At 39.1% G+C, this 12342-nt stretch overlaps 1 protein-coding gene across 2 annotated transcripts in view; it reads left to right on the forward strand.

Annotated features, from left to right (window-relative positions):
* LOC306824885 (synaptic vesicle glycoprotein 2B-like) overlaps positions 1–12336 on the forward strand; it is a 47173-nt gene extending 34837 nt beyond the window's left edge. For both annotated transcript variants that reach the window (XM_079345291.1, XM_079345290.1), the window contains exons 5-15: positions 397–548; positions 1339–1472; positions 1599–1688; positions 2313–2426; positions 3005–3093; positions 3271–3346; positions 3462–3550; positions 6369–6502; positions 7747–7947; positions 8988–9147; positions 11493–12336. In XM_079345291.1, coding sequence (XP_079201417.1) covers positions 397–548; positions 1339–1472; positions 1599–1688; positions 2313–2426; positions 3005–3093; positions 3271–3346; positions 3462–3550; positions 6369–6502; positions 7747–7947; positions 8988–9147; positions 11493–11676 — 1423 coding nt within the window. In that variant the 3' untranslated portion in view covers positions 11677–12336. The remainder of the gene's footprint in view (positions 1–396; positions 549–1338; positions 1473–1598; positions 1689–2312; positions 2427–3004; positions 3094–3270; positions 3347–3461; positions 3551–6368; positions 6503–7746; positions 7948–8987; positions 9148–11492) is intronic.
* Positions 12337–12342: the final 6 nt, after the last annotated feature.

The following is a 12342-nucleotide window of genomic DNA, read 5'->3' on the forward strand; positions in this document are numbered from 1 at the left end:
TCTTAAAACACTTTACTGATGACAGAGTTCATACTGTGAGTCTGTCTCTGCTGTTGTGAGTAGTAGTAGTAATTACCAACCCTGCCTTTAACTTTGAAAAACAGCTCTACCCCATTTTCTTCACTTTTTCAATTTACGCTGCTTTACTAAAACATGACTTTTGGTGAACAAAATCTTGAAATGAGCCTCTAGTAAAGGTAGCAGTGTGTGTGTGTGTGTGTGTGTGTGTGTGTGTATTTTCTGCTTATAGCTAACAAGGTTCATCGTATGTCTCTCCATATTTCTCCAGTGAGAACAACCTGCTCTTATAAATGTTGTGTTTGTGTTTCTATATTGCTTGACTGATAATAACTATAAACTCTTTTTCTCCCCATTGTTATCTCTCTCCACGGTCAGTATCGGAGGCACAGTGCCGATTGTGTACTCATACTTCTCAGAGTTTCTTCAGAGGGACAAGAGAGGAGAGCATCTGTCCTGGCTGTGTATGTTCTGGATGATTGGTGGGATCTACGCCTCGTTCACTGCATGGGGAATCATCCCCAGATATGGTAAGAAAATAGAGCTTACAACAGACCAATGTGCAGCATGCTTTCAAGCTATTTATCAGAAAAAAAATGGGATTTCCATCATGGCGGTTACTGCCGACGAGCCTCTGGAGCCCCCTGCTGAAACATATGGGCGTCACTCAGGCTTCATCAATTCATATTTACATTCCATGGTATCATAAAGCTGACTAAGAGCAATAGGCTACTGAGAAAATACCCGGAACATCTCAAGCTTTAGAACTAGTTTAATGGTTGTCGGTAATACAGAAAAGATAAATCGTGTTTTAAATCACAAAGCAAAATACACTATCCACCCTGTACTGAATGCACAAGTACAAATACTGTGAGAAACCTACTTATGAAACTACCCTTCATGTCTACACTTTGACATTTTCACATTGCCTTGAAGTGATGGTGAGAATGTAAATCCCCAAAGGGTTCCTCTTCTGTTGTTGAAGTACTATTCTTTGGCATTAGTCACTAAAACCAGGAGATGAGATGAGTGTATTTCACTTTAAATCAACATTATTATCAATTTAATTAGACACACAACAAACGGTGTGTCTTCTTATTTTGTAATTAAATGAATAAACAATTCAGAAAATTTGATGTGATAATAAAGGGTTTTTATATGTTGTGTAAAAGCCATTCTGATTTATTATATTTGTACCATTGGCTGCAGGTGATTGGAAGTAAAAGTTGATGGTGCTTCCTGGTTGTCTCGTTATAATTGGCCATTTTGGGTTTCTGCTCGTTGCTTCATCGCTCGTGTGTGTGTGTTTGTAATACACAGGCTGGGGGTTTAGTATGGGCACTGAGTTTCAGTTCCACAGCTGGCGAGTGTTTGTCCTGGTTGCGGCTCTTCCAGCGATCACCTCTCTGGTTGGACTCACCTTCATGCCTGAGAGCCCACGCTTCCTCCTGGAGGTGAGCGACTGCACAAATGTTAACCACAGAGCACAGATTAAATGGTTCTGAGGCACTCAATAGACCTGAGCACTCTTCTAAGGACCCAAATAATATTGTGTCTATGTTGGTGCGTGTCTTGAGCAGAATGCCAAACATGATGAGGCGTGGATGATCTTGAAGCAGGTCCATGACACCAACTGGAGGGCCAAGGGAAAGCCTGAGAAAGTCTTTACCGTGAGTACATGGAGCCACTGAATCACAGAAAAGAAAGATATCACTTAAATAAAAAATGTTTTGGCAGCATTAAAAGTTTTATCATATCTATTAACATAAAGAAGACATTTTCTAATGTAAAACAAAAACTTGCCGTCCCTTTTCTCTCTCTCTTCCTCTAACCAGTCCACCTGTTTGTGAACTGTGCACGCTTCATAATAACATAAAGCATGCATGTGCTGTATTACAACCTTATGGTACTGTATGTAAGAGGTAACCGTGCAGCGGGGGGGGCCAATTGTGCTTGAGTACGGCACGGTACGGATTGCCATTGTGACCGTGCCCTTAAGGATCTGTTTTATAAAATCACTCCAGAGGGTGCTGTTGCACTAAATATCAGCACAGCTGCAATCTTAAAAAACCCACAGCAATGCAGACGTTTATAACAGCACCTTGACTGTGATCCTTCTTTGATAACATTATAGCACTATTCAATAAAGTGCGTGCATTTGCAAAAAATCAAAAAGCAACTATTGATTTTGTTATATTGTTCACATAGTGCCCTCGTGATATCCTGATTCTAACACTGGTAGCTCATGTTTTTATTGTATTTAATGTTTGTTTTTTTTTGTTGTTTTTTTTAAGGTGACTCAAATCAAAGCTCCAAAGACGGCAGAAGATGAGTTTATTGAGATTCAGGCAGCTACAGGAACAGCTGTACAGCGATGGGCAGTGCGCTCACTAACCCTCACTAAACTGGTATGTAAACACTCCTAGCGGACGGGTGCTAGCAGCCTGTGGGTTCAGTGGTTAAGACTGTGGTTAGAACTGAAGCCTCAGAGGACGGTGTCTGTGGGTTTCTATTCTTGTTTGTCTGTCTCCCTCTTCTCCCTGAGAGTAGCAGGCCACAGGAACAATGCTAATAATGTCTTTCTGTTCATAAAGTCTGCTTACTTATTTCTTATTGTTTTCTCTGCTCATTCGAAGCAAGACCTGCTCCTCAAACCTAAAATACTTCAAAAAAATAACATGGACCTTTTCTTTCTTTACACATATAGCTGGCCCGTTTTTTTTTATTTTTACGTTTCATCAAACTTATCAATCCTTTGAAGCCACAACAAAAATATCCAACTTTATAAAAATAACCCAAACTTGTAAATGTGTCTGAACATTGTTGACCAGGATTGCTATTGCAAGTTAAATAACATGTCCCACAATATTTTTGAATCTCTATAACACTGGCCTTACAATGCTTATGGATTAATTTGGAGATGAAATATACTTACTGATGTTGAAATATAAACCAACTTGGTTCTCAGCTCATTGTTTGTTTTCAGGTGTTGAGGAACGTGGCGTCTCTCCTGTCTGCTGAGCTGAGGCTAGCTACTCTCTTCATGGCCATCATCTGGTTCTGCATGGCTTTCAGGTGGGCTCAAGGTGTCATTATTTGGACCATTATCTGCACAGTGAAAACAGCAATGAACCCACACAATCTTTTATTTCTTACACAAGTTAGTTCTCATTGTTGTGATTGCAGCTCCACTCTGGCTGCTCTACTTCTATGTCTAATGTTTTGTCTTCTCTCAATCTAAAATGTTCACAGTTACTACGGTCTGTCTGTTTGGTTCCCTGACATGATCAAACACCTTCAGAATGAGGAGTATGCATCCAAGGTTAAGGTAAAGAGAAGAACGGCTATTCATCCTGCTCTGCAACAACAACAAAACGTTTAAATATGTCTGGTTAAAAAGTAAAGTTAAAGTTGAAATCCGAAGTTCTTGTGTCTGTTTTTAGGTGTTCCACAAAGAACGAGTGGAGAACTTTCATTTTAATTTTTCATTGGAGAACCAGATCCATAAAGAAGGGGATTACATCCGTGACAAGTAAGTCTGAGAGTGTCACCTTCTGGACATAAAGAGTTGAAAGGACTCATAAACAACCCGTCAGGTAGCTGCGTCCCAACAACAAACACAACTCTGTCATTAAGTTACTTCATTACAAACTCAGAAGAGGAGCAGCTTCACTGGCAAAACAATAATCCACCATCACTATCCTGAGGTTATATAATATAAACAGTATTCTGTTTCATCTTGTCTCGGATAAAAAAAAACATTTTTTAGGCTTTTCTGGGATCAGTAATATTGATTCATTGATTGAACTAGATGTACTTAGTTTGTTTCAAAGTGCAGCCTCTGATGTTATTTTTGACAAACAATTTTCCTCCAGTTATCTACCAGATATTATTTCCTCAAGTAATTTCCTTTCATTTTCCTCTGCTTATTGGGTTTGTTATTGGCCCAGTGACTTTCTGCACTTTCTATTGTATCTCAGTCTTGGGGTTGATTTTAATGTATTTATTTATATAATATCTAGTGCTTAAACATCTTCAGCTTTCACTTATCATGCACAACATAACCAACATTCTCTAACTGAAGAAGCAGAGGATTTTCTGACACAAACTTCATCAACTGACACTGTGCATGAAGAGTAAAAGACTTAGAAGAGGTCAAAATGCAACGAGCTGAAGCGTGTCAGTCTAATTTGACAATAAAGTGGATTTTCTACTACAAGTGTTGCTGGAGCATTTTGACCACTTCTAAACATTCTCTAACTAAAAGTTGTGAGCACTAAGAAGATGGATATAGACTTCAGTCTAATTCTATAAGAAAGCAAAGAGTCCGAAGTCAATGCATAGTTTGGAAGAGGATCTCTAAACCAGTGAACACAATGGCTATCAATCATTTCATTCTCAGTTATGTTATCAGAAACTGTCTTTGCATGCTTTACATTGTTGCATGGGATGTTGTGTTCATAAAACATTAGCTTTATGTCTACAGGTTATCACTATATTGCATTTGCTAATGGCCAGAAAAGAAAACCATTGAACAGCATTGTGAAGACAGTAAACCTAGCTGAGGTTTATAAAGGCTTCACACTTGTTCTTGTATCTCTAGTGTTGGATACCATGAGCAGTATAGCACATGCTGTGACAGAGGTTTTCTCTGGATAAAGCTGGTAAAGATACACCCCTTTATTTTGTTGAGGCACACCCTCTAAGTTCTAGGATGTAAAAATAAGAATGACTTTGAATGCAGCAGCAGAGGGACAGAAGCCTCTGAGCTGTTTAGACCTATGAGTTAGTGAGATGATGTGATGTGTTGATGATTTTAGGATAATCTTAAAGACGCCCCCGATCATCGTAAAATAATCTTATAAAATAATCCTGCCGTGTGTGGTGTGTTAAAACTGCTCTCGTCTGCTTCGGAAGGACATTGGGACCGCTCCAATCTCAAATCGGGGATATTCAACATGTTGGATTGTTTTGGCCCAGTTTCTCATTGTGTGTGGTGTCCCCCGAGTGGAAAACGAGCACGAGCCTGTTGAATGTGACGTGGAGCCAATCAGAAGGCGAGGTGTTGTAGTGGCAAGGAAACGCGGGGAATCCAAAAATCGAAACACGTTTGATCTCTCGAGATTTTGTGATATTTCCCGTCTGATCGGGGGATGTTCGCGAGTGAAATCGGTTTGTGTGGTGTGTTGATGTTGCCGTGTAGCCGCATACCACACATTTATTTATCGCCATGTGTGGGTTCTCTAAGGTTTGGGAAATTGGCCGACAATTTTAAAATCCTGCCAATGTGAACCAGGCTTCCGCTTTCTTGTCAGTTCTTTAGCTGAGATTCCAAACAGCCTCCCTTCAAAAATCCAAACTATCCCTTAAAGACAGAACAGAGAAGTTTCTTTGCACAACAATTTCTTTCTATCTCCATCACAAATCTGCACAAAAAACACTATTGTGTGTATCCAAGAAAAGAGGAAAACAGTCTGAAGAATGCAAAAGAGCCATTGACCATATTATTATAGTTGATCCCATCTGCTATGTGATGTTTTTTCTCCTCATGGAAGTTCAGCCAACAAACCTCCGTCAGATGTTGTCTTTGATTTCCAACCCCATTCCCGTTTTTCAAGTGACTAGTTGGACTGTACACAATTGCAATGCACAGAGCAGGAAGTTGTCGCTAGAAGTCTTTTATTCCTTCTCCTCATCGGTAGCCAATACCTAAAGTTACTTGAAGGTAGGTCCTAAAATGTGTTCAGAGGTTGACTTCTTTACTAAAGATGGGGATTAAGGCATACTACAACACTCCTTCAGGAGACGTATGCCATCCATTCAAAGCTGAGCTCAATGTTAAAGAGGATTTAAACTCTTACTTCATGTATTGGTGCTCTTTCCATAAAGAGCCAATGAGATGTTGAGAAAGTAGCCAATGTTGGACAACAGAAGAAACAAGTTTCAGGCAAAAATTAAATCCTTGATCGCAGATTTTTTTCCCTCATCGTTTTCTTGTTTTGCAGTGAAGTGTTTTGCACTACAAAATAATGGGGTATTGTTCTTTACTGCTGAAAGAGAATGTGTTAAGTGCAGATATACAGTATACTATATTACTGTATATTGCTTGACTTATTAGAATTTCTCACAATAGTAAGACAAAGAATGGGTTTTAACTTTGTGTTCACATGAATAGGGCTTCCATTGTATACATGATATAACCATTTCTAATATCATTATCAATGGTGGCCATCTTGGATGTTTAACAGTTAAACCCATTCGGGACATTCTGATTCTGTGCTGCCACAACAATACAAGTGAGTCTTGTTACTGTTGGTTTGTGTGTGTGCTGCCCCATCCCATACCCATAGGTTCATCAATATTGAGATGAAGTCAGTGAAGTTTGAGGACTCACTGTTTGAAGACTGTCACTTTGAGGACATCAAGTCCACAGACACGGTCTTTGAGAACTGCACCATCCGTTCCACTGTCTTCTATAACACAGGTAGGTTCAGCTGGAGCAGGACTTTGTAACTATTGTAGCATCAGTACAGAAAATAACTGAATTCAGGTAAGACTGAAACTTTACTGTTGTTGACAGGTTAAAGTTGACTCTTTAGCTCATGTGTTTTTATCAAACATTTTTATCATCAGCCACTGAGATACCAACATCTACCTCATATCGTAGAGATTTGCTTTGAATGACTTTTAATTAAAGGATCATTTTCCGTTTAACAGACGGATAGCAAAATGTAACACTGGGCTAGCTTTTGATATCATGAAAGTTAAGTTTCTTATCGGGTTTTTATTGAATACATCTTTCCTACTTTTATGCGGGCAGTCAATCGTCTGTGTTCTTTTACTGTATGGTGTAGGAAAAAAGTGAAACCTGCCAAAAAGAGCAGACTATTAGGACAGTGTGCTCTGTTTCTGTTTGTCAGATTAGATCTTATTAATGCATATCCTTTATTTGTAACATCTTTAAATGGGTGACCAATAACTAAGAATTTAATAGCCCGTGGTACTGTAGCTAAACAAAAGGATAAATTCAAGCCAATTCTTTGTTTCATCATATACGGGAGGTTAAAATAAACTCGAACATCACTTTGAGATCTCACTCCTAAATTCCTCAAAAAGTTTAGGTCAAAGTCAACAAGAATAGTTTGCCTTAATGTTAAATGTTACTAAGCGACAAGGTATTTTTTACACAGAGGCTGACAATTGTCATGCTATATGGGTCAGTGAAACCATAGAGAAATCCAAGAATTTTATGTTGCAGTAAAAAAACACTTCAATGGTGTTATGGTATTTTTAGGTCACAAAATGCCTCTGTGGCTATTCTATACCTGACGTTTAACTTGTTAATTAAAGGAACACACCAAATCATATCTGTTCCATTAAATGTTCTCTTACATTTCTTTAAGTAGATTTAAAGTAATATGGGATAAAAGCTTTACCAAAAACCTTCTCAATGATGTGAGACCACTTTGATTGAAACAAACACATTTTAACACATGTTAAAACATTTTAACAGAGGTTAAAACTGTGTTGTTGAGACAGAAATTACCCCATTAAAACAAGTACATATAGAGGGATGTAGTGAAGAAGTCATCAGTCGCAGAGACGCTGAATAAACATTACTTTGACAGATGTCTCACTGGATCATTGCTCGAGGTTCATGGATTAGCATTTGACCCTTTCAATATGTCTTAACTTAAGTTTTACTGTTTTTCTTGTATCTTTTTGTAGATCTATGGGAGGAGAAATTTATTGACTGCAAGATGGAGAACACCACATTTGAGCACAACAAACATGGCTGCCACCTGGACACTGCTGAGGAGAACGATGTTCTCATTTACCTGGTCAGCTTCCTGGGCAGTCTGGCTGTGTTGCCAGGCAACATCATCTCAGCCCTCTTCATGGAGAAGATTGGCAGGGTGAAGATCATAGGTAATGTTTGACAGTTTGTAAAAATGTTAAATTATATTTATTTTTACAGATAGATAATTTCAATGTCAGGGTCATGTCTGTATGTGTACACATGTCGTTGTAAATAACATGACTTTGATTGTATATTATTTTTGGAAAGCTACTTGGATATTTATTTCTTTAATAACTGAAAGAGTTCTTTATGGGGTCTAAGCTTTTGAATATTTGAATTATTCAAAAAACAATAAACGGATCACGTTCTGCCCAGCAGGACTAGCTATAAGAAAGAGTTATGATGGTAATATAGTTTTTTTTAGTTCTTACATAATCAGGGAGTGATAAAACCCAGGGCTATTCTTCATGAACAGAGAAAAATTAAATAGATCCAACATACATCCTAATTTATGATCAAACTGTCGCCGACACTTTGAAAAGAAATGGAAATGGAGGAAACGCAGACAGGCCTCCTCAGAGACAATACTAAAGTCACAAATGTCTATTAATTCATCAATAAAAGTAGAAAAACTGGTCTGAACCCAGACCATATGCTGTCGTTAATTTGCAGTCAGGTTGAACACAAAGGAAAAATAATAAATTTGTTTAGGGGCACCAGTGGCTGAAGGGTTAGTTTGCACTCCCCATGTAAGGAGGCTGTAGTCCTTGAAGGATGAACTTGGGCACGAATTCCACCCGTGGCATCTTTTTTGGGATATTATTCCCCGCTCTCTCTTTTGCCCAAACTTTCCACATTACTCACTCCCCTGACTCTCAAATATAGGTACATAAGCCCAACAATCAATGTTGAAAGAATTGTTTTTAGGGATAAATAATGTTTAAGTTCACTTTAAAATTACAATATCATAATTTCTGAAGGTTCTTGAATAATACATGTTAAAATTACTAGAACAGTTGGTATTTCTTATTAATGGATATAAGGTCTTATGAAATAATGTGATGAAGTATTTCAAGCTTTAAGCTTCAAAATTATTGTGTATACAATAAATACTTAATGAGACGCTTCTGTATAAATTTGTGTAATGATGTTTTTCTTCTCTTCTCAGGTGGCTCCATGCTTATTTCAGCAGGCTGTACCTTCTTCCTCTTTCTGAGCTTCAGCCAATCAGCAATCATTGCCTTGCAGTGTCTGTTTTGTGGCGTCAGTGTAGCTGCATGGAACGGCATCGAGGTGGTGACCGTGGAACTGTACCCTACTTCTAAAAGGTATAATGCTTCTTTTTTTTTGTTTTTGTAAATCAGCTATGTTGATACTGCAGAGCTCAAAATCAATTTAAGCCAATTCAAAAACCAAAATTATTATCACAATTCATCTTCCACTATGTGGATTATTGGCAGAATAAAAAAAAAACATACTTTTATCAATTGCTTGACATGGAACAGCAGAAGAAAAGAAATTATTATATCACGGGGAGTTTACTTTCTAGTATAACTAGGGGTTGGTCCAACGCAAATCTGAGTCAGTTCTATATGTAATATTTCACATTACGGGAGGTTTACACTTTTTTTAAGCAAAAGGCCTATGTGCTTCGATAGACTAATAATAGGAAATGATTTCACAGAAGCATAATAAATTAAGGCTCTGCCTCCCATACTAATGCCAGAGATGTTAGGGAGGCCATTTTCAGTGGCACAAATCAAGGATCTTAAATGTTAGGACAGTGGAAACTGCACTTGTCAAGCTGGAGCTGCAGAGACTTCTGCCACTTTATTAGCCAAATGAGAGTCATATATTATAAAGGGGAACTATTTTAGATATAATGGACCTGAGGATAAGGGGCGTTGATTGTAATTAAATACACTGCTCAAAAAAATGAAGGGAACACTAAAATAACACATCCTAGATCCTAACGAGGGAAGTACTTTTATTAAATACTTTGTTCTTTATGAAGTTGAATGTGCTGACAACAAAATCAAACAAAAATGAATGACTGGAGGTCTAGATTTGGAATAACACTCAAAATAAAAAGTACAGGCAGATCCAACTTAAAACAAGTCAAAATGAGGCTCAGTAGTGTATGTGGCCTCCACGTGCCTGTATGACCTCCCTACAATGCCTGGGCATGCTCCTGATGAGGGGGCGGATGGTCTCCTGAGGGATCTCCTCCCAGTGCGGCCCCCCAAAAGACATGCCACCCCACACCATTACTGACCCACCACCAAAACGTTCATTCTTGAGGATGTTTCAGGCAGCAGAACGTTCTCCACGGTGTCTCTAGACTCTGTTACGCCTGTCACATGTGCTCAGTGTGAACCTGTTTTCATCTGTAAAGAGCACAGGGCGCCAATTTGCCAGTCTTGGTGTTCTCTGGCAAATGCCAAACGTCTTGCACGGTGTTGGGCTGTAAGCACAATCCCCACCTGTGGACGCTGGGCCCTCATACCACTCTCATGGAGTCTGTTTCTGACCGTTTGAGCAGACACACACACGTTTGTGGCCTGCTGGAGGTCATTTTGCAGAGCTCTGGCAGTGCTCCTCCTGTTCTTCCTTGCACAAAGGCGGAGGTAGCGGTCCTGCTGCTGGGTTGTTGCCCTCCTACGGCCTCCTCCACGTCTCCTGATGTACTGGCCTGTCTCCTGGTAGCGCCTCCATGCTCTGGACACTACGCTGACAGACACAGCAAACCTTCCTGCCACAGCTTGCATTGATGTGCCATCCTGGATGAGCTGCACTACCTGAGCCAACTGTGTCGGTTGTAGCCTTCGTTTCATTGTACCACGAGAGTAAAAGCACCGCTAGCATTCAAAAGTAACCAAAACATCAGGCAGAAAGCATCGGAACTGAGAAATGGTCTGGGGTCACCACCTGCAGAACCACGCCTTTTTTGGGGGTGTCTTGCTACTTGCCTATAATTTCCACCTGTTGTCTATTCCATTTGCACAACAGCATGTGAAATTAATTGTCAATCAGTGTTGCTTCCTAAGTGGACAGTTTGATTTCACAAAATTGTGATTGACTTGGAATTACATTGTGTTGTTTAAGTGTTCCCTTTATTTTTAGTTCCAGATTTGACAGGAAGTGGATGCAAACAAGTTAATTTGAAAGACAGTTCACACACTGCAACCTTTTATACTCGATGAAAAGTCTTAATGATGCTGCCATTGAAGTAGCATGATACTAAGGAATTGCAGTATTTCGGCCTTCGGCTTTTGGAAAGGTAAAAGGCAATCCTTTAAATTTGGTCGATGTTTGAGTTCATCAAAGATGACCCCCAGATTTCTAATGGTTGTGCTGGAGGCTATAGGCTCTGCCATGTAGAGGCTACAGTATTAGATTATTTGTTTGTAAGGAGCTGAAAGCCGAGCATAATACCTAACGCAACTGTGGGCCTTACAGTAGAATTATATAATTGTAGAAGTCTGACATCGAGAATGAATCATTAAATATTTAAACTGGGGAATATACCTGAAACAGGCTTTATGCAGTTATTAAAATTTCAAAGAAGTGTCATGGTCACGGTATTTTCAAAATAAAATTAAAATGACAGGAACCAGGACTATCAGGTGTAAAATGTTGCTTCTAAAACCCATGTCTTGTATCTGTTTCTCAGGGCCACAGCGTTTGGCGTGCTAAATGCTCTCTGTAAGCTGGCGGCGGTGCTTGGCAGCTCTATCTTTGCCAGCTTTGTGGGCATCACCAAAGCCGTCCCAATCCTTCTGTCCTTTTGTGCGCTTGTGTGTGGTGGCCTGGTGGCCCTCAAACTTCCTGACACGCGGGAGAAAATCCTGCAGTGAGGTTTTTGGAGATCACAGGAGTTTGATTCTTAAGTCGAGGGAGAGGCCAAAACATGTCAGTTGAAAATGGATTTCAGCTGCACTCAGCATCTTTAACGAAGGCAAGAATGAAATAAACCTACAGCTGTAAATGTTCAATATTGCTCAAATTCTTTCATGTGAATCATTTTCATGTTGTACTTTCAGCGAGTGCGGAAGGGTACATTTAGGCAATTATGGAGGTAAAGGCCTACACAAGTTTGGTGTTCAAATATGTGTCTGATATTTTTTATTTGCATTGAAGTATGATTATTTTAGGGTACGCTGAATTAACTAACCACAGGATGATAAGGGTGATAATAATGTGAGTAAAGAAAAAACGTTATTTTTGTATACAGTTTTTGAGGCTTAGATCACATAAACGTATGCTTATCTTAGCATTGCCAATTATTTTATATGGTTGGCACATTAAAGGTTAAAATTAACATGGATCCCTAAATATTTGGGAAGATTTATTTCTCAAAAACCTATTTTTTCACCTGTTGTGTAAAGAAAAATCAAGGCACCCTGCTTCGTTTTTTGTTTTTCTATTACATTTGTTATGTTCAGCACTGCGGCTCCGCAAATTTCCCAAATCAACACAAACCTAAACTTCTAAATAGCTTCAGCAAAGTAATGGTTTCTGCA

Source organism: Symphodus melops, assembly GCF_947650265.1.
Source record: "Symphodus melops genome assembly, chromosome: 6".
Taxonomy (NCBI): Eukaryota; Metazoa; Chordata; class Actinopteri; order Labriformes; family Labridae; genus Symphodus; species Symphodus melops.